Source organism: Globicephala melas, chromosome 13 (genome assembly GCF_963455315.2).
Source record: "Globicephala melas chromosome 13, mGloMel1.2, whole genome shotgun sequence".
NCBI classification, from domain to species: Eukaryota; Metazoa; Chordata; class Mammalia; order Artiodactyla; family Delphinidae; genus Globicephala; species Globicephala melas.
The window spans coordinates 58,142,029-58,170,028 of record NC_083326.1 but is presented as its reverse complement, the minus strand read 5'-3'; the positions used below and the strand labels follow the sequence as shown (position 1 = coordinate 58,170,028).

The 28,000-nt window shown below is 44.9% G+C and overlaps 1 protein-coding gene across 2 annotated transcripts in view; it reads left to right on the top strand.

The window, feature by feature from the left end:
• The window catches only part of LAMA1 (laminin subunit alpha 1), a 164,990-nt gene that overhangs the window by 89,195 nt on the left and 47,795 nt on the right, over positions 1-28,000 (top strand). For both annotated transcript variants that reach the window (XM_060311142.2, XM_060311143.1), the window contains exons 20-39: positions 1,983-2,089; positions 2,402-2,582; positions 3,216-3,352; positions 4,053-4,289; positions 5,289-5,432; positions 5,933-6,112; positions 7,021-7,206; positions 7,752-7,879; positions 8,531-8,651; positions 10,039-10,176; positions 12,247-12,368; positions 14,836-14,922; positions 15,226-15,419; positions 16,336-16,478; positions 18,156-18,245; positions 19,777-19,888; positions 21,558-21,720; positions 26,165-26,375; positions 26,771-26,887; positions 27,004-27,167. In XM_060311142.2, the coding sequence (XP_060167125.1) occupies positions 1,983-2,089; positions 2,402-2,582; positions 3,216-3,352; positions 4,053-4,289; positions 5,289-5,432; positions 5,933-6,112; positions 7,021-7,206; positions 7,752-7,879; positions 8,531-8,651; positions 10,039-10,176; positions 12,247-12,368; positions 14,836-14,922; positions 15,226-15,419; positions 16,336-16,478; positions 18,156-18,245; positions 19,777-19,888; positions 21,558-21,720; positions 26,165-26,375; positions 26,771-26,887; positions 27,004-27,167 (2,962 nt within the window). The remainder of the gene's footprint in view (positions 1-1,982; positions 2,090-2,401; positions 2,583-3,215; positions 3,353-4,052; positions 4,290-5,288; positions 5,433-5,932; positions 6,113-7,020; positions 7,207-7,751; positions 7,880-8,530; positions 8,652-10,038; positions 10,177-12,246; positions 12,369-14,835; positions 14,923-15,225; positions 15,420-16,335; positions 16,479-18,155; positions 18,246-19,776; positions 19,889-21,557; positions 21,721-26,164; positions 26,376-26,770; positions 26,888-27,003; positions 27,168-28,000) is intronic.

Genomic DNA, 28,000 nt, shown 5'->3' with positions numbered 1-28,000 from the left:
TCAGAGGGAAATACAAGAGAAAGAGGAAGGAAACCAAAGAGTTTGGAAGGGGTCCCCAAACCTTGGTAAGAGAGAGATTCAAAAGGGAGAGAGGGGTGCATGGCCCGTCCCACCGAAAGATGCATCAGGACGGAGGCAGGATCTGCTCGCTGGATCTGCACCCGGGAGCCCTGGACATTTTAGGAGGAGCAGTTGTAGCAGCCCAGGGGCCAAGAATTGGGCTGGAAGATTGGGTGGTGTGAAGGGGAAGGGAGGGAGGGAGGGAGACGGGAGGGAGAGCCGGGGGTGGAAACTTAGAGAGAGTTAAGGGTTTGCGGTGGGGGGGGGGGGATGGCGGGGTGTGAGTGAATGTGTGTGAGTGTGTGATGTTTTCCCTGGGAGACAGTTAAGAGTGGTGGGAGGCTGAGGACGGTTTTAAATACAGGCTTTGTTATTATTTCGGTACAGCAAGGCCAGCAGATGAGGAGAGGACCGCCATCACAAAGGCAGTTTGTTACTCTGGAGGCCAGGTCAGGGGGGAGTCGGGGGCGCAGGGGACACCCCACAGCATGGGGGTGGCTACACGGGGAAGCACCTGGGCTGGTCACGAGGGGAAGTGTGGACAGGAGCGTTTATCTGCAGGAAGACAAGGGCCGGCAGGGTAAGCAGGTCTGGGACTGGCTAGTCTGAATCATTTCAGCCGGTCCGGGGGCCTAGGGACTGTGCCTCTTGTCTGATGCCAGGCCCTGGGGTGACTAGGACTGGTGGACAATGGAATGTCAGGGCCCAAAGGAACCTGAGAGCCAGTGAGGAAGGCATGGGGTGCGGGCTCTGGATTGGATGGTTTGCATATGAAAGGCATTCCAGCAGGTGAGCTGTTTACAGTCTCTGGAAATTGACTACCCCTGGGCGTGGCTGTCTCTCCAGGGTCAGCAAGGCTCCAGAAGTCAAAGTATCAGAAAAACAGAAAATAAAAGTTAAACTACAAGAATGGGCAGCACTGTGTGGTGCCCATGACACTTGACCAGCCTCCTACAAGAGCTGTGAACATCAATCCATGCACACAAGGGAAAAACTAGGGGAGAGAGGCCCAGTGATATGGCCATAGTCAACCAAGGAAGCAGAATCCCACCTCCTTTCCTCTGGCCATCAGCCTTCTAATTTCCAGTGCCCACCCCTGCTCTGCCCCACAAAGGCTGCCACACAAAGTGTGCTAGGGCTTGAGATAATTCGTGACGTTTTTCTTAACGTGGTTATACCATAGGACGGAGAGTGTGCATTTTCCGAGCCCAGGCATTCATAAATGGTACACGTCCTGGGATATCTTGTCAGTGAACATATTACAGATTTTAAATGAAGCACATATTGACAGCTGTGGTACGAAGTAAACGGTTCTTGGACCCGTTAAATTGAATCACTTTGAGAAGGGTGGGGCGACTTTGTGGCTTTAAACATCAATATTCTGGCTGTAGATAAAACGGAAGCATCTGGCCAGAAGGTAAGAACCTCAAAGGAGTCATGACTCAGAACACGGAAATAGTTCATTAAGTTATGATGTACGGTATTAGTTATCTAGGTCGTTATAACTGAGCTTTAAAATATTAAATATGTATGATTGGAATGAGCAAGTGGCTAAATTGATTTTGAAATTTTCTTTCCATGTTTTTTAATGAAGATTGGTTGATATACATTGGTGGCTCATTTTAAAAATTTCAAAGAATTCATGAAATTGGTTAAGTTCGTTTGCCAATTATTATCTTAACAGCTTCAAGTAATTTTTTTTCTCTGTGATGGTTCCTTTCACCAACCTTATTTTGGCTTACTCTTCAGAAAAATACTAAAATTTTCAAGTTACTGCAAAGCAATAATTTTGTTTCATGATTTGAAACATGAATGTTAAAATTTCTCCTTTGGGGGAAAAAAAAATTCTCCTTTGGGGATTAAGGGATTTTATAACAGCCGTACCCAGAAATGGGCACAAATATGCCTTCTGTGTGTGTTAGCCTGTGAATGCCATGGCCAAGGCTCCCTTTCTGCTGCCTGCCATCCTGAGACTGGACTCTGTGACTGCAAACCACACGTGACCGGACAGCAGTGTAACCAGTGCCTGGTAAGACGCCTCCTGGTCATTACATACAATTAACGTGTGTGTCAGTGTTAATGTCTATAAATGATGCCTTAACTGGTTCAAATGAAATGGAATCCCGACCACCAGAAAGAGCAGGTTCCTGCAACATGGCTGGTGAGTGCTATGCGGCCCTACCTGGAGAGTATGTATTCGGTTTACAGAGACCAGTGGAATGATGTCAAGAACACTTTAGGAATCTGTGACACATGCAGTTGATTTGGGAAGTGTTCTAGTAGATACTAGCCACTTACTAAAATGTATTTTGTCTTCCGTGGCTCTGCCCCTGTGAAACAGCACGGCTACTACGGGTTGGACACGGGGCTCGGGTGCCTGCCCTGTAACTGCAGTGCATCGGGCTCCCTGTCGAACGACTGCACGGAGGAAGGCCAGTGTCGCTGTGGCCCAGGTGTAGCTGGGGAGAGGTGTGACAGGTGTGCCCGCGGCTTCCATGCCTACCAGGACGGTGGCTGTACACGTAAGCTCCTGAATTCAGTGTTTGAGACGTCATTGTAATTCCCAGACTTTTCTTTGAGCTCTCCTTTGACTTCTGTCTAATTCTGTGAAGTTCCTTTACATTCTTTTTTCTGAACGTGTAAGATTTCATACCTTTTTTCTATTTCCTGATCCCTATTCTGGGTAAGTCCACAAGCCTTGGTCAGGCTGTACTAACTGTGTGAGCTTAGGCTAATTACTTAACTTTACTTAGCTTTGGTCTCCTCATCTATAAAATGGAGGAGTCGATTATTCTCTCCATCCAGGAGTTACTGTCAAGGTTGTGCTTAAAGTCCTTAGCATGGCGATTGGCAAACAAGTGCTCGGTAAGTGTTAACTCTCTGTTCTCCCCACCTGTGGAGGCCTTTCCTGGTCTTTTCTCTATTTCTCCCACTGTGCCCTATTCTCTCTCATCCAGGAGCAACTCTCCACAAGGAGGAGCATTCACCTCCCGTGAGACACGGCGGGGTGTTGGGGATCACGAGTTTTCTTTCAGGAACTAGAAGAGTGATTGAGATTATTTAACACAAGGGAAATAACTTGCAGCATCATCTCTGACCCCTTCGCTTGACCCGACGGTCCTGATCTGTAACAACACCTTGTGTCTCTGTTGTAGCCTGTGACTGTGCTCACACTCAGAACACCTGTGACCCGGAGTCAGGGGAGTGTGTCTGCCCGCCTCATACTCGGGGTGCAGCGTGCGAGGGGTGTGTAGACGGATACTGGGGCCACGACCCGGAGCTCGGATGCCAGGTGTGCACTGTCACCTGCACATTTTCTCAACTGAGAATTACTTTGCTGTGTCAGGTTTCATTCTTCTTTTATCTGTTCGCTTGATTTTAACCTGTTGAGTAGCTTGATGGTTTCTATTCAGAACTCAGTACCGATTGTAGGAATCAAAGTGGAAGAAGCAGCATCCTTAAAATACAGTATTCTAAATTTTCTTCAAGAGTTTAGCTGTGGAATTGATGGTTAGAAGATCAAAAATTTATTTTGGTGCCCTTTAAATATATTCTGCAATATATGCTATCTTCCGGGAGAAAGACATAAATCACTTTATTGGGGGTGGGGGAGGTATGTCCGATCTTCAATGGTTCTGTATTTCTGTGTTACTTTTGTCAGTTAAACTTAGACTTTGCATTTTGGAAACAGAGGGAGTGTTACTGGACTTCTAAAATAATTTTGCTGGACTGCTTTGTCCTATTAAGTAGATTGAATTTCAGGCCACGGTTGTGGCCCAGCCTGCATGTGTCACAAAGGTTCACTAACGTCCAGCAGCGTAAGTCCTGGCCTCTTGATGGCTTGTGGCAAAGTGAGTCCATATGGCAATAGTGAGAGCGATCCATTTGTGTGTATAATCTCCCCACGTTTAGTGTTTTCCTGTAATCCCCATATGTGTACATAATGAAAATATAAAAGCTGCCTTTTTATTTATTCAGTATTTTTCTTGCAGGCCTGCAATTGCAGTAGCGCGGGGTCAGCCAGTCATCACTGCGATGTGCTCACTGGCCATTGCCAATGTAAGCCTGCATTTGGTGGACAGACCTGCCATCAGTGCTCCCTGGGGTACAGAGACTTTCCGGACTGTGTGGCCTGTGACTGCGACCTGAGAGGGACACTGGCCGACACCTGTGGCCAGGAGCAGGGTCTCTGCAGCTGTGCCCCGGAGACCGGAACCTGCTCTTGCAAGGTACTAGCGCCCGGTTCCACTTCCTCCCTCCCTCCCACTCGCCATTCTGACTTCGGGGCTTTAACTATTTAAATAAGCACTTGGGTTTTAGACGCTTCTCATAATGAGTTTGCACCACCTTCTGGGTCTGGGTTTAAATTCTGTGTATGCTCTTCTAGAATGATGGATGATTCTTTAGAAGGAATTTGTACTGTTAATCACAAGTGTCAGATGATGGGACTGATTTGAAAAACACGCTGAGTTTTCTATCATGTGTTTCAGTTGGCTGAGTAGCCTATCTATCTTGAATATACAGGTAAAATAGATAACACAGGGCTTCAGGAAGATTTGTGATTCTATACCTGGTAAGTAATTATTCTCTTGTGCGTGCTGGCCAGACTGGAGGACATTTGTGTTTATTATTTTCCCAGGAGGTTAGATTTCAACATCATACTTAACTCCGTGTATTTCCTTTCATTTTCCCGTTGTGCTTTGTTATTAGAAGGTCCTTGGCCATCTTCTCTGTTCCTTTCCCAGGGTCTGAGAGATGGAATCCTGGATGATTAGCGGTGGGGGAGGAGGAAGGGGAAACTCATGTGGCTGCGGGGTAACGGGAACATCAGTGGACGTGTGCTTGGTTCACCACATCTGTGGTAGCAGTTCTCACCACGGATGGTCAGCACAGGAGGACCTGCCCTAATAATTATCTGGCCCGTGGCTCTCCACCTGACTGGTCACCTGGGACCTCCAAGAGGATCCAGGCCCGCTCCTGGAGACTCACCAGGGAATCTGCATTTTCCAAAAGCTTCCAAGACAATTCTGATGATCAGCTGAGTTGGGGAATCACTGAGTCTGAGAGAACTGATGCTCAGAGAGGTTAAGGAACCAGCCTAAGGAGCAGCTAGTTAGCCATATTTGTTCATCCAAAGTTATTTTTGTGTTTTTTCCCATTTCTGTTTGTTCATAAACCGTGTCTCTTTTTTTCAGGTAAAAATGAGTCTGTCACTTTGTCCCCTTTAGGAAAATGTCATTGGCCCTCAATGCAGTGAGTGTCGAGCTGGCACCTTTGCTCTGGACGAGGCGGACCCTCAGGGGTGCACCCCATGCTTCTGCTTTGGGCTGTCACAGCTCTGCTCCGAGGCCGAGGGCTACGTGAGAATGCCGGTGGGTTACACACGCAGATAAATGTTCTGTTTGCAAGCCTCTACCCTTGGGAGTTGGGTGAGGGTGGGAGAGGCAGCCAAGTACTTACATTAAATTTTGCCCTTACTGCATCAGAAATTCTAGGAAGCTGATTTGGGTTAGTCCAGAGTCAGAGGTCTGCTTCTGCTGTCCAGGAAGTAAATGGAGCAGGAACCAGGGCGTCAGTGTCGTTCTGTGCTAATCTGCCTGCAGCTTTAGTCGGAGTGAAGAGAAAACTCTCAGCAGTCTCCTTCATGTAATTGGACCTGGCCCAGTATAGGAAGAGTTTGACCCTAAATGCAGTGGTTTAAAGACATTTTCAGTTCATTTTAATCCAGGTGTTTAAATTGAAAAGGAAAGTCTTTCTTATTCCTGTTTTAATAATGAAACTGTCTTGTCTGAAACAGTGGAAGAATCTGACGGTCAAAGGTGCGGCGTTAATTCACATTCTAAAGTGGCTTTGTCCTCCCCTCCGTGACTAGGTAACGCTGGGCTCAGATCAGCCTCTTCTGCGTGTGGTTTCTCAGAGTAACCTCAAGGGTACGACCGAGGGAGTGTATTACCAGGCCCCTGATGTCCTCCTGGATGCCGTGACCGTCAGGCGGCATGTCCACACAGAGCCGTTTTACTGGCGGCTGCCCGGGCAATTTCAGGGAGACCAGGTGAGACGTGCACCCAGCCTCCAGCCATCCACATTTCCTGGGTGCACTTTGAAATCACAGTGGCCTGGGTTGGCCTATTGCTAACTGGAGTAGTTATTAATTTCCTCTTCTAAGTGGGGATGGAAAAGGTTAACACTTGTAAAAATCCCCCAGATGAATGGCACTTTAAATTTCTCCATCAATTTTGAAAGTCTTTTAAAGTTCAAAACATATTTTTTTTTCTTAAAGCAGTCATTCGACAAACATTTATTGTTTTTACTAATAGAGGCTCAGTGCAAACTTGGGTGCTATGGCCCGAGAGGGTCTTCTCAAGAAATGGGCATTCATTTTGGGGGGGGGGACAGAGACTTGAAGTCATCATATGCATCTTTGTTTATATAAATATAGCAGTCTGTATATGAATTCAGCCTGATTTTTAAAACTTGAAAACATGTGCTCTGATGGCTATACATAATTTTTAATTCAAAGGAGCTTGAAAGTAATTAGAATGACAGTTTTGTTACTTTGGAGCTTACCTTTGTTAGTATCATCAAGAGGAGACATTGGGAGGTGATGGCTGTGGCTGTGGCTTTGGTGATGGTGGTCCGATGGGTGTATACTTATCCCCAAATCCATCAACCTGTATACAATACATAAGTACAGCTTTTTACAACCGATCACACCTTCATGATGCGGTTTTTAAAACTTTTGAAGGATCGCTTACTTAGGAACGATAGCCTAGGTCAATTTAACGATCCATAATTATAATTAAGTAGAATTAGAAGGAAACTCATATCAGACAACGTATTCCACCCACGTGATGTATTTTTAAGACACAAGATTTCTTTCAAATGGCAGCAGGCTTATGATAAAATAATTTTAAACCAGTGCTATGCCAGAGAAGTAAACAACACTGTACTCTTCGACAGCTCATGGCCTACGGCAGCAAACTACGGTACAGCGTGGCCTTCTATTCTTCCAGTGGGATCGGCACCTCCAACCTGGAGCCTCAGGTGCTCATCAAAGGAGGCCGGACCAGAAAGCAAGTCATCTATGTGGACGCGCCCGCCCCCAAGAACGGACTGAGACAAGAGCAGGAAGTGGGGATGAAAGAGGTGACCTAGCACTCTTTTCATGCAGGCCCCTCGGGCTGGGAACTCTGCTCTGCATGCAATGAAATCATGAAGCTGCTGTAATAAGAGAGTGAAGAAGGCGGCTTTGGGTCAAAATTCCAGTGGGTTTAGCAGAACTTCTACAGAGAATTCAAAGTTCACATTCTCAAGAAATGTATATTAGGCTTATGTTAATTTAGTGCAAATTGCATCTTAAATCCTTTATCGTGGCACACGAATCTCAACCTGTTTGGATATGATGGTCTGGAGTCTTTGGCTGCCCTTGAATTTGGAAAGTGTGGATTCCTTCCTCCAGCGGATGTTTACTGACTGTCTGCGTGGCTAGCGCTGCCAGAGGTGATGTGAGGCCGTTGATAAATGAGATGGTGCGGCTGCCACCCCTGGGAGGTGACATGAGAGCTTCCTCACTTAAACTCAGTGTCACTTAGAACTGGGCTCACTGCTGGAGAAATTTCTAAAGGAATTAAGTTCATATGCCTCTGAGGATCTGTGCCCTGAATTTAATTGAATGTGCTTCTCATCCACAGAATTTTTGGAAATACTTTAACTCTGTTTCTGAAGAACCTGTCACACGCTCAGATTTTATGTCTGTTCTTAGCAACATTGAGTACATCCTCATCAAAGCATCTTATGGCCAAGGATTACAGCAAAGCAGGTACTTGGAAACTTCTAGAAGTTTCCAAATATATTCCTTATTTGAAAGCAAACTGAAGGGATTTGATTCACTTTACCCCCTTTATCTCCTATCTTTAATATCATATATATTTCTGCCCCTCACCAAAACTTTAGTAAATGTTAATATTATTATGAAGTATGTGAAAAGTGACATAGATTATCCATCTCCTGTATTAATGTGGATATAACATGTAAGTACATAATGGTGATATCTTCTATGTAAACAACAAAACAGTTCTGCTATTTTCTGCCCTTAAACTGCAGTGCCCATTTCTCTGTCACAGGGCATCAAGAATGCTGTCCCCTGCTCATGTAGTACTACTCCCATAAAGAAAGCCACCTAGGTTATGGCCAAGCTCGTACTTCAGATTCTTTTAGGTGTGCTTTCTCTAACATTATATTGAAGTTCTAAACTTGTGGCTGTGGACCTTCCCTGTATAATGACTAGTGTGCTTTTAGTGTGTTTTTACCCATTTCCTTTATAGCTGTGAGTAGGAACTACTCTCAAACTGGCAGGAAAGCTCTGGTTTCATATATGTGCCAACATTATTCAGTAATGTGCTGTTTCAAGAAAGTGTCTTTTTAAATATTAGTGTCTCCTCTCACATTTCTTAACCCAACGGTTTCACAGAATCTCAAATATTTCTATGGAGGTTGGCAGAAAGGCTGAAGAGTCGCACCCCAAGAGGGAGGTGGCATCCCTTTTAGAGAAGTGTCTCTGTCCTCCTGGCACAGCTGGATTCTCATGTCAGGTAGGGAGACTGTGGTTAACATCCGTTTCCTGGTTTGGGGTTGAAGTATGCTTGTTACAGCAGCTCCGAGTGATGAAGAGAACTGTGTGTCTCTATTACGTCATTTTTGCCTTTTAAAAATTACTTGTGGTAGAATAGGCATAAACATAAACTTCACCATCTTGACCATTTCTAAGGTGTACAGCTCAGTAGCGTTAAGTACACTCACACTGCTGTACAACCAATCTCCAGAATTCTTCATCTGGTAAAACTGAAACTCTGTACCCAGTAAACACTAACCCCCCTGGGCCCTCCCCCAGTCTCACCCTTGTACTTTCTATCCCTATGAATCTACTACTGTAGGCCCCTCATGTAAGTGGAATCATGCAGTGTTTGTCTTTTTGTGACTGGCTTATTTCACTTAGCACGATGCCCTAAAGATGGATCCATGTTGTAGCACGTGTCAGAATTTGCTTCCTTCTTTTTTTAATAAATTTATTTATTTATTTTTGGCTGCGTTGGGTCTTTGTTGTGGGCTTTCTCTAGCTGTGGCGAGCGGGGGCTACTCTTCGTTGCAGTGCGCGGGCTTCTCATTGCGGTGGCTTCTTTTGTGGAGCACGGGCTCTAGGCACGCGGGCTTCAGTAGTTGTGGCACACGGCTCTAGAGCACAGCCTCGGTAGCGCTAGAGCGCAGAGTGGCTCTAGAGCGCAGCGTCAGTAGCTGTGGCGCACGGGCTTAGTTGCTCAGTGGCATGTGGGATCTTCCCGGACCAGGACTCAAACCCCATGTCCCCTGCATCAGCAGGTGGATTCTTAACCACTGCGCCACCAGGGAAGTTCCTTGCTTCCTTCTTAAAGCTGAATAATAGTCCATTGGATGGATGGACCACATTGTGTTCATCCATCCATTCATCAGTGGACACATGGGTTGCTGTCACCTGTGGCTATTGTGAATAATGCTGCTACAAACATGGGTGTACCAGTATCTCTCCAAGATCCTGCTTTCAGTTCTTGGGGTTTATACCCAGAAGTAGAATTGCTGGATCATGCGGTAACTCTGTTTTTAACTTTTTGATGAAACACCATACTGCTCCACAGTGCCACACCTTTCTAATTCCCTCCAGCAAAGCACAAGGCTTCCAGTCTATCCATACCCTTGCCAACATGTTATCTTCTGAGGGTTTTTTGTTTTGGGTTTTTTTTTTTTTTTTTTTTTGATACTAGCCATCCTAATGCGTGTGAGCTGGTATTTGATTTGCATTTCCATGATGATTAGTGTTAATGAGCATCTTTTCATGTGCTTGTTTAGTCATTTGTGTTTCTTTTTTGGAGAAGTGTGTATTCAAGTCCTTTGCGCATTTGTTAATCAGGTTTCTTGTTCGTTTCCTTTGCTTTTGCATTCCCTCAGGACTGCGCACCTGGTTACCACAGAGGGAAGCTTCCAGAAGGTGATGGCAGGAGACCGCGCCCTCTACTGGCTCCCTGTGTGCCTTGCAATTGCAACAAACACAGTGACACCTGTGACCCTGAAACGGGGAAGTGTCTGGTACGCTGGTTTGTTTGGGTACTTGCCTGACGCTTAGAATTAGAGCAGGCCCTGAGCATCTACATTTCCAGTTCGAGGTCATACAAGCTTCTTGATTTAGAGTTTAAATTTAGCTAAATGTAAGATATACATATATTTCCTTCAGAAAGGTCTAGCTAAGTGGTCTGATAATGTTGGTGGAAATTCTCTTATAAATTTTACTTCCTTGAATCTGTTTATGGACATCAATTTGGGAATTAGTCAAGTGTCTCTTGTTTTTTTTTTTTTTTTTTTTTTGCGGTACACGGGCCTCTCACTGCTATGGCCTCTCCTGTTGCGGAGCACAGGCTCCGGACGCGCAGGCTCAGCGGCCATGGCTCACGGGCCCAGCCGCTCCGCGGCATGTGGGATCTTCCTGGACCAGGACACAAACCCACGTCCCCTGCATCGACAGGCGGACTCCCAACCACTGCGCCACCAGGGAAGCCCGTCTCTTGTTTTTACTTGCAGTACTGGTGGTTGTAGTCAAAGTACGTGAGAACTTTCTGTCATAGAATTTGAAGGGTCACCTGGAGGTTTCAAAACGAGTTAATGTCAAAGTTGAAAATGTGTTTCTCTGTGTAAAGTGATGCCCTCTCCTTGCATTTGTTAAAAACTGCATGTTGTCCTAGAGGTCTTAGTGTGCATTTGTTTCCTGGCCACCTACCCCTAGGCCGTCAGGGACACAAGGAGAGTTCTGACCACTGCAAAGGACCAAGTGACCCAGACAGAAGTCTTGTGTTCCTGAGGACAAACTCTTGCATCCAGGATTTTCCTTAAGCCGACGAGACCTTATTGATAACATAGAATAACCCGATATTCTTTCCCTACTCGTGAAACCTCATTCTTTCTGATAACTCATGTGGGAACATTGGTTCCTTGTCTAAATTGTGCCAAGACTAACCTGCTTCAGGTAAAATAACTCACTGAAGGAAAATGAGCTCTCCACCAAGAAAGACACACCAAAGCCTTAGAGATCTTGGCTGTGGCCCAAACACAGGAACCAGGGTTCCCACACCAGATCCATCTTCTGTTTGGAAGCATCTTTCATATGTGGAATTTAAAGGCAGTCTCCCCTGGGAAAACTGTTAAACCATAGCAGTGCCCAGGTGAATTTAGAAGCTGAAGCACTGCTTGGTTCTCCTCAGTTAAAAAGATGTGTGTTCACCTTGGCTGACTTCATTATATATCTGGAATTAAAGAATTATTCCAAGTCATTCAAGGTAAAGTGGACTTAATGAAGATGCAGATAGCTGCAACACTGTTAAAAAAGTTATTCATTCTAATCAGCTCACGCTCCGGGCAGAAGTAAAGTCCTAATACAGAAAATGAGAAAATCTCATTTAAGAATTTAAGGAGAATTGATTTCAGGCAACTTCAGGTGAGATGTAATTAGCTAAGAAGGTCCCTTGGCCAATCACGGGGACAAAAGTCACACGGATAGTTTGAGAAGTTAATTGGTTCTTTCATGCTGCATCTTTCCTTGGTGCAGCTAAGCACTTTGACAAGATTAGGTACTCCTAGGACATTAAATGATTCCCCTCCCTTTCCTGACCTACCAGAACAAAGTTCTCAGGTCAGCGGCTGACCTGTCAACTTATACTCAGGAAAGAACACAGCCCACTTAACCCACCGTCGATTTCTTGAATCATCTATCCGTTCTCTTCTGCCCTCTCAACCCTCCAGTGTGATCACTGAACCCCAACTATGCACAAATCAGTGCGCTTCACATCGCTGTTTGGGTCCCTATACATTTTAGATCCATATTTTAAGGCTCTGAAAGCTGGCCGCACTGGGTATATTTTCTATAAGAAGAATGTATCAGTAACTTCTAGGTTGTGTCGGATGAATGCAATCTTATAATGAACGAAGGCCACAGAGCTGCCAGTGTGTCCAGGATTTTAAAAATATGAAGAAAAATGCTCACCCTTCCTTGAGAATTAAAAAAAGTCAACTGATATGAAACGTGGTAGTGCTGGGCTATTGCCAGATGAGAATGAGTTCTAACAGTTTCCCATTGTTTTCCTCTCCTTTTGAAACATGGGGCCCCAGAACTGCAGCCACAACACCGCCGGAGACCACTGCGATGTGTGTGCCCCCGGCTACTACGGGAAGGTGACCGGCTCGGCCAGCGACTGCTCTCTCTGCACCTGTCCTCACGGCCTCCCTGCCAGGTGAGCCTTGCAGGTGCACTGGCACGCCTGCACCACCCACTGCTGAAGGCGGGCTGCTTCCACTCTCAGCTTCACTTTCCAGGGTCTCCACGTGATCTGTCTTAATGAATACTCTGTGTGTGTCGAGAAAGGCTAATTTTAAGAAAAAGTGTTCATTCTTCCAGCATTTGAGGAGAATCTTTTCAAAAGCAAAGTATCTGTGTGTTAGTTTTGAGTGTTAGAATGGAACCCATTAAAGAAAGGACTTTCAGGTTTTTTTTTTTTTTTTTTTTTTTTGCGTTATGCGGGCCTCTCACTGTTGTGGCCTCTCCCATTGCGGAGCACAGGCTCCAGATGTGCAGGCTCAGCAGCCCAGCCGCTCCACATGTGGGATCCTCCCGGACCGGGGCACGAACCTGTGTCCCCTGCATCAGCAGGCGGACTCTCAACCACTGTGCCACCAGGGAAGCCGCAGGTTTTGTTTTTTTGAAGACTAATTTTAGCCTCCAACCTGTGGAACCAGTGTGCCTAGAGATGAATTGTTATTAATTTTATGAATAATGATACGAAGAATTCAGTTCCTGTTCAATGCAAGGGAATGGGGTTAGAATTTATACATGCTGATGTCTGATGAAGTGCAGAAATGCTGCATGGTAAGGAAATTGGGGCCAGGTTCTACCTCATACTCATGATACTTGTATAGAGTTATCTGAACACGTAAAAGAAACGAGATTTTAGGCAGGAATTGGAATATCCGTGGGTCCTCTTTGGTTGCAACAAAAACTGTAATTCATAAATAACATTTCATTATTGCTTAGACTATTTGACAAGGCATTGAACATGTATAGATCAAATACCAACTTTCGGTATACTAAAATGAAGTTTTCTTTTTAATATTTGTTCTAATCTTCTGTCTTTTATTGTCTCCAAGTAAGTGTTGCTTGACAACGAATACCTAATGAGAGGCACTGTGTAAACTGCTGTAAACTATCAAGCATCCTAAAATGTATTGCTGCTGCTATTTTTTGTATAAAACCTGTATATAAAGTTTGAATCATCAATTTCACTCATGTAATCTAAGCTATATGAATACTTGCATATGTGTATAAAGATGGGCATTGCTTGTACTCACAAGAAATTGGAGGAGGGCACTAAAATATCTCCCTACACGGGACTGATTAAATACCTAGAGTGTATTGTGGTACGTACCTAGAGTGAAATATTGTACCAACACTGAGAAAAGAATAAGGCATTATCTGTATGTACAGAATTGGAGGAATGGCCAATGGAATTATGAAACTGAACATACGGTGTGATGCCATTTTGGAAAACATTCATATCCGTATGTATGTCCATGTCCACAGCTCCATAGCTGTACATGCCCAGAGAAATGTCTGGACGGGTGTTTTACACTTCTGCTTTGCACAGTTCTATACTGTTTGTGTATTTTACTTCTTCAGTTACAGAAAGTCCACACCATCCCCACAGCACACCCCCTACACACACACACACACACACACACACGCTAATAAATTAGTACACTGTTAGGAAGAGACGGTGAGAGTGTGAACGTTCCGTGTGTGCTGTGCATCTGAGAGGCCTCGAAAGACGTGCTTTGTTTTCTACATATTTTGTGTTTTCACTGAAGTCTGTCCCTTTAGTGTTTAAGGAGGGAAAAAAGTCAGAAGTGAAGCAGGGCTCATAGCAACCCTGTAACTCATGCTGGGAACTTCTCTTACCGGCCAGATACCCCAGCTGTTTCTTTAGTGGTTTGCAGGTACCCAGCTGAGCCTCTAGTTGGTGATTTAAAATGTGGAGGCAGAGGCTATTGAGAAAAAGGAACACGCCAGAAGCTGCAGTCCCCGAGTGAGGGGTCACAATCTGAGTGGATCATCCAGTTTTTGGTGCTCTGTCCTTTTGCTGCTGTAGCCCATCGCCCGACTCCCCACCTTTAGGTCCAGTTACCCTGAGATCCCGCCCTCACTCTGCTTCTTTCCCCTGCTTTTCCCTCTTGCCTTTCACTGCAGTCAGGTGTATCCCCAGCGCTGGTCCAGCTCCCTTCTCCCTGCTGTTCCGCACGTTTGCGCACGTGCAGCTCTCTCCAGCCACCTTTTCATCTGATAAGTCAGATAATTCACGTACATCTCAGAACAAGCCCCTTTTCACCTGGGAAGCTTTCTTGTTTGGTGACTAAGTAGTTGTCTTCTGTAAATCGGGCTGCATCCCCTCAGCACTCACATGGTTGTCACTGGACAGGCATCTGTGAGTATCTTCTAGATACAAGAGATGCAACCGCTTGTATCGATTATGTGTTTATTTTCCTTTTTTTTGCCCCAAAGAGTATAAGCTCTAAAAAACTTGTCCAATTGTCCAGTGTCATCAGTTGTTTTTTAGGACAGTATCATGTACCCTAAGAGTAACGAATAAGTACCCTAAGAAAGATTTGAAGTTGTGTATCTGAAAATTCAAAAAAATTCTTTTCTTCCAGTTTTAGTCCCACTTGTGTCTTGGAAGGTGATCACGATTTTCGCTGTGATGCCTGTTTTCCAGGCTACGAAGGACAATATTGTGAAAGGTATGTCACCTGCCCCTTTTATACACATAGGACATATTTATGAACGTGATCGGGAGCCCTTATCAGTTTGGATGTGCGCGATTGATAATGCAAAATGAAACCCCCCGGGCATCAAAATAGGTAAATGCACTTCCTTGTGACCATCTCATCCTCCTTTCAGGAAATAAAATGCAGAATAAGGTGAGTGGCCTGTGTTCTCTGCACTTCATGTGGCAGAAGTGATTACTGTCCTTGGGAAGCTGCTCTGTGTATTTACTCACTGGTGTTGACCCTCCTGTCTGTCCTGCGTGTCTCCTTCTGCAGGTGCTCCTTGGGCTACCGTGGGAACCCTCAGATGCCGGGCGGCACCTGCCAGAGGTGTGACTGCAGCCCGCATGGCTCTGTCCACGGTGACTGTGACCGCGGGTCCGGGCAGTGCGTCTGCAGGCCGGGGGCCACGGGGCTCCGCTGTGAGGACTGTGAACCAAGGCACATTCTGGTGGAGAGCGACTGTGTGTGTGGGTATCACTCCTCTCAAGGATGAAAGGTGGTTTCTCCTCCCAGATGGTTTCCTGGTACGGCGCCCAGTGGCGTTGGCAGGATAGAGAAAGTCCTACTTTATTTTAACGAATCATAGATTCCTTTGCATCTGCCGAACTGAACTCTGTGAAGTGCGTTTGGAGCCGAGGAGAAGGTTCTAGGATAACAGCATTTATCTCTCCATCACTATCAGCAGCACAGCAATGCCAGCTTCATGGTTCAGCTGGTTAATGTCCCCTCTAGTGGAGCCAAGGGTCAGTCAGAGCAGAGAGGACACCTGTGGCTGCTCATTTGTGTCACCAGATTTCACGTGTGGCCTCAGCTCTTGGCTGTTGTGGAATTTTTTTTCGCCAGTTCTGATTTATTTGAATAGCAAGTACGTGAGGTAGTGACCTTGGGATGTCTCCTCAGTGGTTCGCGGGGAAGGTAGGGAAGAAGCAAGGTCAGGATCATGGCAGTCCAGAGCTCTTTTGCTTTTCTTTGTGTGTTTGTCATTAGCAAGACACATCCGTTACTTTCTCCACTCCCCTTCATTTGTACTTGCTGAAGGTGTCTGCAAACTATCTGAGGAAATCACAGGCCAGGCCCTGACAGGACTTGCACTTGGAATTCATGGCCGTAGGTCCAAGTCAAAGATGGGCAAACGTGCTGTAAAGGTTGGAGCAGCGTTTCTGTGTGGCCCTGGGGAGTCACTAATGTGACCTGCGTCTGGGCGTCGTCATCTGAGAACAGGGGCTTGGGACCTGCTTACTTCCCGAGGCACAGTTGGCATGAGGATGAGATGGGATGAGTCCTCGGAAGCACTGTAGATGTTGTTATTACAGGATGCCATGCGCACACACGGGAAAACGTGCCGGCCGCTTTGCTTTAACTTGAACTTCCTCTACCCTGTAGCCTGTGACGATGAATGTGGAGGCGTGCTGCTGAATGACATGGACCATGTGGGTGATGCCATCGTCTCTGTGAACCTCTCCGGCATCATCCCTGTCCCGTATGGGATTTTGTCAAACCTGGAAAATACAACGAAATATCTCCGGGTAGGTACTAGGAATACAGAGATGGATAGAAACATGTGTCATGGGGAGGTGAAGACTTGGCCTGACAGTAGGGGTCATTTTTTCTGTCCATGCTCCGCATAGGTGCAGGAGCCTCAGTCCCAGTGTCCAGCGCTGGTAGGCGCCAGGCCTTCCCCTGAACCTGACCGGGGACTGCATCATCCACATGATAACTCGTTTCACTGTGGGGCAGCTCTAATTGGTCAAGAATTGATCCATAGATGCCTCCTTGTAGATTCTTCCTCTGTGTTCCTCTTTCTCCTGCCTTTTGGAATAAGACAAAGTCCACTCACCCCTGTTTATAACAGGTCTTTGGATAGTTGAAAACAGCAGACCTAATACAAACACAGAAAAGGAATCAGGATGGCATCTTCTTTAATGTGCTGAATGAAGATGAACTATTTTCTGTCAGTGTATTATTCTTAACTGGAGTTGCAGGGCACAAAAGTTCCTCCTCCCTGGAAGACTATATGAAAATCTCTGAGGGTAAATCATAGTTTTATGTTTAGTTAAAATCTGTGTTTTGATCTGGGTCCAAAAGAAGGTGGGAAGGTAAGAAATTGACTTACTAGACAGTGTTTTTTCATTCTAATTGGGAAAACATGTGATTCTTAATTTGGCTTAAAGCCTATGCATTAGAATTTGAGATATTTAATTCACTGTGCTATGCAGTAGTGCGTGTGTGTGTGCGTGCGCGCACAGTGGAATCCAGCTGCTTCAGTGATCCACTCTTGTTAATCCCGGTCTTTTCTCTTTAGATATAATGGAGTTAAGAAAGGTTAGGAAACTCTAAGAGATGTTTCTATATTATTTTTCCTCAAATAGAACGAAATGTTTTGAAAGATAAGAAAAAAAAGGAAGGAAAGAAATGTTTAAGTTTTTTTTCCACTCACTATAGACACAGTCAGTAAGTACTACTCTGTCAGTTTGGGCTCCAGCAGTACAACTATATTTCTTTTTACCACGTGAAATAAACACTTGATTTCAACTTTAACTCTTTTTGAGTGATCTTCCCTCATTTAAACCACCTTGTTAATTCCCTTAAATGACTTTTTATGTTTATGTAAAGTTCTCAGGAGTTTAAAGTTGTGAACCCTTCACTTTTTCTTGTTTTCACTGTTGACCTACACTGCGACTTGGGCAAGTTGATAACTGTCTTGACCATAAACAATAATCTAGCCCCTTCAAGTGTTGTTGTAAGGTTTGAGTAAAGTCATACAAGTAAAGAAATTAGAAGAGTGTTGGCATAAATTAAGCACCTCGTTGTTAGTAATTATAAAGGCTTTTCTTTACTTAATACATTTGTATTTTAGCTTAGTAAGCATTTTTTGAGGTGTTAGCAATTATAGTTAAAATTTATGTGACTCTACTGTTAAATTCGGCCCGACTCACCCAGGAATTGCAGCAGTTCAGTTCTGCATAACCCACCAGACTTTCAATTCATATCTACATAGGAAGTTCAGTGCAAAAGACGGCAGTATGGAACCATGTTGCTGAAGTCAGAACTTCAGTGAATGGGATTCATTTTATTTTTTAATGCAATTTCAAGGAAAGGAGAATTTCTTTCTGTGAACAAAAAAGGTAATAACAGGTGATTGTTAGTTAAGAACCAGAAGATTTATTTTGAAGCATTATAATTTGTTTTCTTCATTCTTTTAGGACTCTTTTTTAAAAGAAAATATACAGAAAGAACTGGCAAAAATACAGCTTGAAGGTGTCTCAGAACAAACAGAGGACCTGCAAAGGAAGGTAAGTTCTTCACGTAAAGGGCCCGCTCCCCCACCCACTCCAGCCCTTGTGATCCCTTGCCGGTGGCTGCCTGGAAGGTTCTGATCAGACCAGGGCAGCCTCTTCCTCCCAGGAGCTGTGCTCCAGGTGCTTTGTGTTCAAATCGGTTCTGATGCTGCCAGCTTCTGTGCTTTAGTGGGAAGAGGCTCCTGATTTAATTTCTGCTGTCCTGTCCACTGAGGGAGGAGTCGGGCTGCCACTTTACCATCACCTCTCATTTCCTCCTGGGAACCAGGGGTGGGCGGCATGAAAAGATGGGGCTTCTTCCCTGTCCTGGATTCACTGCACAAGGTGAGAACGGAGGTCCCCACCCCTGCCCCCAACACCAGCGCAGCTCCTTGTGTGGTGTCGGCAACACTCAGGCTTCAGCCCTGTGCTTCTGATTTGTGGACTTTGATGTCAGCAGGGGGTTATTTATTCTGTTTAGCCCATGCCAGATAAATGGTTTCTAGTGACCAGAAAAGAATCTGCTCATTTGCAGATGGCGAGGGAGGCCTATTGCTAAATTTATAATTTTCACTCATGGATTTTGTGTGTGTGTGTGTGCGCGCGCGCGCACACACACACACATAGATATGCATGTATGCACATTGATATGTGTATGATAGTGTATCTGTGTATATATGTATCTTGTCTCTGTCTCTCCACACACGTATACAATCGTGCACCCTAAAATGTATTAGCCTGGAATTAATGATGATTTGGGAAGAGTTTAAAGGTTTATATGTGGGCTTTAAAGTACCTCTGCAAGCAAACATTTGGTAGGAAGTGATAAGCTGATGAAAATAAATTCTTGTATCCATTAAAGAAGATTCTCTTTGGATTTTGACTCGAAAACACTTTTAGAACCATTCTGAGTTACTTTACATTCCTGGAAATTACGTTTGTAATTTATGAAACCTTTCTTTTCACAAATTAGAGCATTCCTAATAAAAATAACAGCTGAGAGCAGCTCTCAGCCCCTGGACTGCCGGCCTAACAGACATCATCCCATATAATCATCATGAAGTCCTGTGAGGCAGTGTCATTATTACTGCAGGTTACTGATGAAACTGGGAGGTATTGAGTACCAGGTCTCCAGCCTGGCAGAAGCAGGCCCATTTGCCTAACTCTATGTCTTAACTCCTTGACTAAGTTCTCACGGTCAGTAGAAATTAATAAGATTTTACTTTCTAGGTTCTGCATATTTGGGTCCTAAAGTGAACATGAGGTCTTCACAATGGAGACATTGGGGGAGTCTGTGGCTTCATGGCCAATTAGGTTGCCTTTAAAAAAATAGACCACCTTTTCTCACACAGAGTGAGCAGTAAATCATTTCATGAACGACCTCGTCCACTTCCAACCCAACTGTTGACCTTAGCATAGGTGATGGTGTACATCTTCACTCTGTGTTCTGGAATATGTTTGTTGCTTAAAAGAGACAACATCTGGAGTGCCGAAGTTCACGTTGTATTCAAAGTCAAACTAAACTGAGGCCTTTATTTTCCATCAGCTGGACAGAGTGTTAACACGGAGCCAGCACGTGACCAGGGCCACTGAAAGGATCCTCAACAAGAGTCGTGACCTCTTGACGTTTACGGAGAAGCTGCAGGCAGACATCCAAGGTAGTGTCCTCGGAGCCTTGTCTGGCGGGTCTGGCTTCCTCGGTAGGAAAAGCTTATTCGCTTCACTCAGCACATGAGTAACCATGTCCTAGACTCCTAGACTGGACACCTGGAGCCTTCCCAGTGTCCACATCGTTGTCTTTCATTGAGAGTTTTATCTTTTAAAAAATGGATGTTTCCTTTTTTCTTTTCCACGTCATGCCGTACACTTCGGTCCTTAGTATCAAATAGATATGGTGCCTCCCCATCCATTATGAATTTGTCAAATGAACACTTATTAAACGGAGCACATTTGCTGAGTGGTGAGCCGAGGTCCAACAACAGACCACTAGAGAAGATGAGATAGAGCAGTTGATTGCTCGGGGGGGTCCAGCCTGAGGAAGTAGCCAGCCCATCTCAAGGGGCCACACGACGTGGTCAAGGCAGGGTGCAGGCAGAAAGTGGGAGACGGTACCTGAAGCGCAGGCCTTTATTAGGGTCTGTGCGTGGAGAGCTTTGGGGTTCCTGGGCTAAGGCCAGATTGGCCAATCCAAAGCAAAAGAGCAGGGTTTTGGTAAGTCCCCAGGGACCTTATCTACGGGGCATGGAAGGGGAAGGTGCTGGGAGACAGGAAGACTGTCGATCACTAGGGCCATTGGGGAAGTCATATCTAGAACTTACATTTGCTTTGCCTCTGCGGCTGCGTCTAGGGCATATGCTTGCATGAGGGGCCAGTGTTAGTTTCAGGTCCCTGAAGGCCACTTAGCTGAATGAAATGGACACAGAGGCAGCAGTGCCACAGAGTAGCTTAGCTAAACTCTCAGCACCATCTCTGCCCAGAATAGGAGCTGATGGGATTTGGAGCTTCAGTGTGGTCCCAAAGTATGTCCTAATATCAGAGTGATTTACTCCCTACTCAACTGGGATGTCCCATCTGATCTGGCTTTTAGAATGCTACTGTCAGTTTTTTGGCTACCAGAAATTCTGGCTTTTCTTTTTGGGTTATGGTGTAAGGGCATAAAACGCGTAGACTCCAATACGAATCAGACTTTATAGGGCAAAAGGTAAGGATATTATTAGAACAAATGACATGTTTTTTAGAAAAGAGTAGTATCGGGCTTCCCTGGTGGTGCAGTGGTTGAGCCCGCCTGCCGATGCAGGGGACACGGGTTCGTGCCCCGGTCCGGGAAGATCCCGCATGCCGCGAAGCGGCTGGGCCTGTGAGCTGTGGCCGCTGGGCCTGCGCGTCTGGAGCCTGTGCTCTGCAACGGGAGAGGCCGCGGCAGTGGGAGGCCCATGTACCGCAAAAAAAAAAAAAGAAAAAAAGAGTAGTATCAAGTACTGGTGGTTTGTTTCTGCAGTAAATATTACTGAGTGCTTCTACATGCAGATGTTCGTGCCAGGGGCAGGGAATGCTGCCGTGAGCATGGTAGGCACAGCCCCTGCCCTTACAGTTTATGGGTACTGGGGAAGCAGACATGAAATAAACCAGTAATCCCAAGTCCATGAGTGTTTTGACAGAGGATGTCCAGAGTGCATTGGGATATATGGGCTGACCTGGCCTGGCTAGAGGTTCAATCCAGTTTAGGTGAGCAGAGCAGGCCTTACTGGAGAAGGTTCTAAGTTTTTCCATTTTAGTACTGTCCATTTTTGAGAAACTTATTCAATGATTGATATATTTTCTCCGTAGAAATCATCGAAAGGGCAGCAACTCTAAATCAGACCTTGGATGAAGATGTCCAGTTACCCAGTTCTACTCTTCAGAATATGCAAAAGAACATTACTTCGTTGCTGGAAATCATTCAGAAAAGGAATTTCCTGCAGTTGCACCAAAATGCCACTCTTGGACTCAAGTAAGTGCCTGAATACCATTCATGACACAACCAATTAGAGGTAGGAACTTGAAAGCTGAGGGGGAAGGAGGCAAGTGGAGGAGAAGGAAAGAAAGCTCTCAGTGGGGCAGAAGGTCATAGGAGAAGAGCTGGGTGCTGGCCCCTCCACAAGAGAAAAGTGTGATCAGTAGAATTTCTATCTTTGCTATTATGTCATAGGTTCGGTTTTTCTCCGCGACCCTAAAACAGCATTTCTACTTTGTGTGAACAAAAAAAAAACCTCATGATACTGTCTTTCTTGAAGATTAAGTGTAATGCTGTAAACTCTCATGGAAGCAGACACAGGCAGTGGCTACCACTGAGGCTGTGAACTCTAGGACAGTTTGGCATCATGCCAGATTAATTTAGCTCAGTCATGCACACTGTCATCAAAACCCATGATGTGAAATGACAGATCACAAAGAATTGTTAGACATGGTCACTAGGAGCTTGTAATTTGCTTTCAGGCTTTTTTCGTAGTATTTTCACACAGTAATTACTTGATGTAATAGCAAAGCTATCTCTCTGCCAGGTTGTGATAAATGTCTTAAGTACTGGTTTAGTCACATAATACTCCATCAAAACTCCAGTCTCTATAATGAGATGTTTAAACTATTTTTAATATATTTTACTATTTTAAATAATGTTGTAATGAACAACTTAGATAAGAATCTTTTTCTGTATTTCACATTATTATTTTATCAGGGTACATGTTAAGGAGTGAAATCATTTAGCCAAAGAGTTTGCATTTTGAGGATTCCCGACTTGCATTGCCAAATTATTTTCTAAAACGTTTTTAAAAACAACATCCACTTCTACCGGCACACACGGGAGAGCTGAGCTTAGACATCTTTTTTCATCATTGAATGGGATTTTTGACGTTGTTAATTTGTTCTGTGAGAAACAAAAGGAGGAACTTATGTTGCATGGGATTTGGAGAGGGGACTCATAATCTAATTACTAGAACATTTGTTAGGGCCCAAGAAGGGCCCTGAGAGGACTATGGACTGGTCGAGGGGGGCTCAGAAGTGGGCAAGGACCCAGGGGATGGGGAAGGGGCCGCCATCTACAGAGCACCTCTTCTGTGCTGGGTGGTGTAGACTGCACCCCTCATGGACTGCAGGGGCTCATCCCCGCCACCTTGTTAGGTGGGAAATATCCAGCTGGAGAAACTGAGGCCCAGAGAATATTAGTAGCTTGCCCCACGTGCAGGACAATATGAAATCTGGCTACACACCTAAATCTGCTGACATTAAACCGTTATTTTCCAGCCCTAAACAACAGGAAGTACACTTTAGACCCAGTCCATAGAAGATGGGTGGGTGGAATTTCCATGGTCAGCTCAGAGACCATGGCTGTGTACCTACACTAGATTGTAATCACCTCTCCCTGACCCAGCCCCTCCCCTGCATCCTCCCTTCACTGGATGCATGGTGTGGGGACCCCCACAGGGAAAGGCTCATACCTCCATGCAGGTGGTCCCAGGACCCGCCTGCAGTTGAGGCAGCCACCCCAGGGCACCCTGCTCTCTCCCCACCTTCCTCAGCTCCCCACTGCCTCCTGGACAACATGTAAACATCACGTATTCATTCCAGCCTCCCTCTTCACTCACCATCTCCCCCCATCCACCCGGCTCCAGCTCATCCTAGACTCAAGGTCCTCCCAGCACCACACGTGGTCGGTCATCTCATTCATTCTCTCCCTCGGCTGCACGTCTCTCCCTCAGACGGGGAATCCCTGCAGATCCCAGGAGTCATTTTGCAGGGGTCCTCCCCCCACCAGTACCTTCCACGGTCATGTCATTCGGTCAATAAAGTGGATTGAGCCCACAGGTGTCCCGCATTGTGCTAGGACTTGGGGACACAAAAGAGAACAATAAAGCCTTTTGCCCACTAGGAGCTCACAGTCCAACTGGGAAAAGTTGACTTACTGAGTAGCAGTTGAGAGGAATGGGAGAAGGCAGGGGGCCCTCTCCCCACCTGTGCCCCCTGACCCTCGTCCCCACTAGGCCCTCCTTCTGTCACCCTTTCTCTGTCATTGTAGCTCTTCTATTTCTATTTGGAATTAAGTTATTAATAAGATTCTTAAACTCGCTCTTTAATTTGTAAGTTAAATTATTACTACTGAGACTTTTATTTTAAAAAGATTTTTAAATGCATTCTTAGGCCTCCACTTTCTTCCATAGATAATCCGTGTACTTAAGTCATTTCAAATTTCATGGATTATTTTAGGACTTATTTCTCAGCCTTTTTATTATAATTCTTAGAAGATTGATAATTTATGCTGAAGTACGGCAATCCTGTAAGTGAGAGTACTTAGCACACAACCTAGTTGCTTATTGTGCATGTGTCAGGGTCCCCAAGGCCACCTCCACATTCAGAGTTTCACCAGGACTCCTGTGACTCAGGGCTGAGATTTCCTAGAGTGGCGTATTAAGGATGCACCGCTGGATCATGAGGAAGATGCAGGGGAGCTGGGAGGAGCCCATGCAGGCTCCCTACACTCTCTCCATCCCAGGAGGGACCACGGAGCACACTCTCCCCCCAGCAATGAAAATGCAGCAGCTTGTGTGTGATGCCCAGGGAAGCCTGTAGAGTTCAGCATCTGAGGTTTTCAGTGGGGGCTGGTCCCATAGGCTCCCTCTGCCCAGCACATACCCACATTCCAGACTCCCAGGAGGGAAGCAGGTGTTCAGCCTAAACCACATTGTTTGCACAAACAGTCGAGGCAGTGAGCCACCCTTATCAGTCAGGGGACAGCGGGAGCACTTGCAGACGCCAGCCGAGGGCCAGCCTGGCAAGCAGGCCTTTCTAAGGGTAGCCAACTCCGGCCTGCTATCTTTCCCTTTACCGCACCCTGTAAATTATCCTTTGTAGCTGTGTTTCCCAACTGTTTTCCACGCAGGTGTCCCCACACCATTCAAAAGATATTTCAGTAAAGAAATGTGTCCTGTGCCTAGATAATTTGGTAAATGCAGTGTCTTAAGGAGAGACAAGGTCTTTACTACAAGTCTTCAGGCTGATGTTTCAGGATCTCCAAAAGGAGCCTGGAGAACACAGCTAAATGTACTGCGGCACGCAACCCTTTCTCATGGAACTTGCCTACCTGTTCACGGCACTAGTGTTGTGGAGAAACGCAGTTTGAAAAACACTGTTTTACTGTGTTAACTAAATAAATTTTACAAGAAGAAGCTAAGAGTGCTGAGGGGTTTTGTGTTTTTTCTTTTTAGTCTTTCAAGTCACTGCTGACTATATCATTTCATCTGATCACAGTTTAGGTGGTAAATTCATTTCATAGATGAAAACTTGACCTCTATATTTAAATTTCTTTGAGAGATACCTTCTTTAACAATGTGAATTGACAGATTCATGGCCACATGTTAGGAATATATTGGATTTATTTGTGTGTTTCCCATGTGCTCTTTTTGGTTCTTGTTGCCTGTATCATAATGCAACATCTTGCTATCATTTTTATAATCATTAAAAATCATAAGAATGTTCAAATAATTCCTGATAATGCTCAATGATGTCAGAGTTCAAATATGTATCTTTGGAAAATGTTTTTTTGTGGTGTTTAGCCCAGCGATCTGATGATATGTGAAAGCTAAGGGTGATTTACAAGGCATTTTCCATGAAATTGTTCAAAGTTCTTCTGACAAATTGAAGCAAGAAGTTAATGGGATATATTCAACCACTGCAAAGTTCTGTAGTATGAAAACTGTATCATTCTATAGAGCTTTAAGTTTGATTGAAATAGCAATTTACAAAAGAATAGAGGAAAATGTCTTTCGATTTCCTAAAGCTTGCTTTTATCAGTGGTACAAATTATATCTTTATTGGCAATTTGGATTTGAAAGTTTTTATAAAATCTGTTTTTTAACTAGCTGCAGAAAAACTTTTATGTTGTATAAATACACTGGTAACTTGAGAGCAAATCACTGAAGAGTCTCCTTTTTTCAATTTCTGGCCATATTATAATGAAAGATTTCAGTTGCCGTCACTCACAGACTATGGTCCCAATTTTCTGAATCAAGATTCACTGAGATGGTTTCTTTTAATTCCATTACTAAAATACGTTAGTAAGTTTGTGAATAAGGAGAGTTTATTAAGGATAAAATGTAAATCTGCCATACTAATAGCTGTCTTAGAAAAATTGTTTCCCTTTGTAAGAGATTACAAGGTACCACTTAGGACGTCACAAAGAAACTCAGAACGATTATGTAAAAGTCTCTTCCACTATCGGGGTCGGGGGAGTGGTGGTGGGATGAATTGGGAGATTGGGATCGACAGATATACACTAATATGTATAAAATGGATAACTAATAAGAACCTCCTGTATAAAACAAAAAGTTTCTTCCACTATCATTTCAATGATACGAGCTTTGTTGTTCATTTCTTACCATGTGAACCGTCTATTATTTTCCCAGGGCTGCTGAAGATTTATTGTCACAAATTCAGAAAAATTACCAGAAACCACAGCAAGAGTTGGAGGTGTTAAAAGAAGCAGCAAGCAGCCTCCTTTCAAGACACAGCAGTAAAGTGCAGGCCGCAGAAGAGCTCCTGAGGGAGGCAGAGAGGAAGACCCAGGAAAGCAGGCGCCTGCTGTTCATTGTCAGGGCCAACCTGCGAGAGTTCAGCGTGAGTCTTACCAGCTCTCCCCATTAGAGCTGGTACCACATTCTCCCATGTAAATGATACCAGTCTTAGCTTCTTAAAAACTGAGCCCCGGGGCTTCCCTGGTGGCGCAGTGGTTGAGAGTCCGCCTGCCGATGCAGGGGACACGGGTTCGTGCCCCGGTCCGGGAAGATCCCACATGCTGCGGAGCGGCTGGGCCCATGAGCCATGGCCGCTGAGCCTGCGTGTCTGGAGCCTGTGCTCTGCAACGGGAGAGGCCACAACAGTGAGAGGCCCGTGTACCGCACAAAAAAAAAAAAAGAGCCCCGAAGGCTAACTTCAGAACATAGTGTCAGGCACCGCGGTTCAGAAACCGACTTGCTTTTATGAAGCATCCTTAGAGGTGATTTTTGCTACAGGATAAAAAGCTGCGTGTTCAAGAAGAACAAAACTTGACGTCAGTGCTAATCGCAGAAGGAAGAGGACTGCTTGATGCTGCCACTGCACCTGCAAATGCTTCAGGAAAGGCTCTAGCAGTAAGTCCCAACTCAGCACAGCTGCAGTACCTAAAGTTTCCAAAGAATCTTCCCACGTCTCAGATACATTGTTAAATAGTTGCACATGTAGTCACAATGTTAATTTCTCTATGTAGCAGTTAGAGCATCACCGGGATGAGCTGCTTCTATGGACTGCCAAAATCAGGCACCACGTAGATGACCTGGTCATGCAGATGTCCAAAAGAAGAGCACTGGACCTTGTCTACAGAGCGGAGGATCATGCCACTGAGCTCCAGAGACTGGCAGGTGCTCTGGACAGGTGAGACCACACCTTGCAGGAGTTCTCAGGTTGTGATCTGTGGATCAGAGAGAAAAAGCATGGCTATTTTGATCACAGTGTTGAGTGAAATTCTTTTTTTGTCTAAAAATGAAGACTTCTCTTTTATTTCCGTGGCAAGGAGGATTTTCTCCCATGTCTGGTAACGTGGTTGACCATCAGCAGGACCGTATGATGGAAAAATGCAAACTGAACCAGATAGGAATGAAAACAAATATTATGCTCTGATATCAAGCCATCGAGGCCTTAAGTATCTACCTGGTGCTCAGGACTTTATTGTTAGGTTGCCTATGGACAGAACCAGATATTGATTTATTTTTATACATCTTGTCTTCTTGGACCTTGTGATCCCGCGGGCTTTATGCGTGGATGCAGGTAGTGGTTGCCCGTCTCGGGCTATTAGAAGTGTTGGGAATCTATTTTCCAACTACTGAAAGATACCATCTCCATTACTTTCTACTACCTGAAGGTCTACCATTGTACTATCATAATTTTAACATATATTTTTGGATATTTGTCAAATATATCCTCAGCTTGTTAGAAATACCTTTAAATGAGAAGCACAGCTTTAGGCCAATGGTTCCCAAATTGTTGCAGCAATACCCTGGGGAACTTCAAAATACTGATGCCTGTGTCCACTTGCCTCTCTCCCATCCCCCGAAGACTGTGGGGTGTGAGCTGTACTTTTCCTTTTTTTTAAGATACTCAGGTGACCTAATGTGCAGCAAATGAGGGAATCGGGGTTTTAGGCCTTATCAGTGATTTACACAATATTGTTAGTTGGTACATTTATTTCTTTTAGAATCTGTTATAAA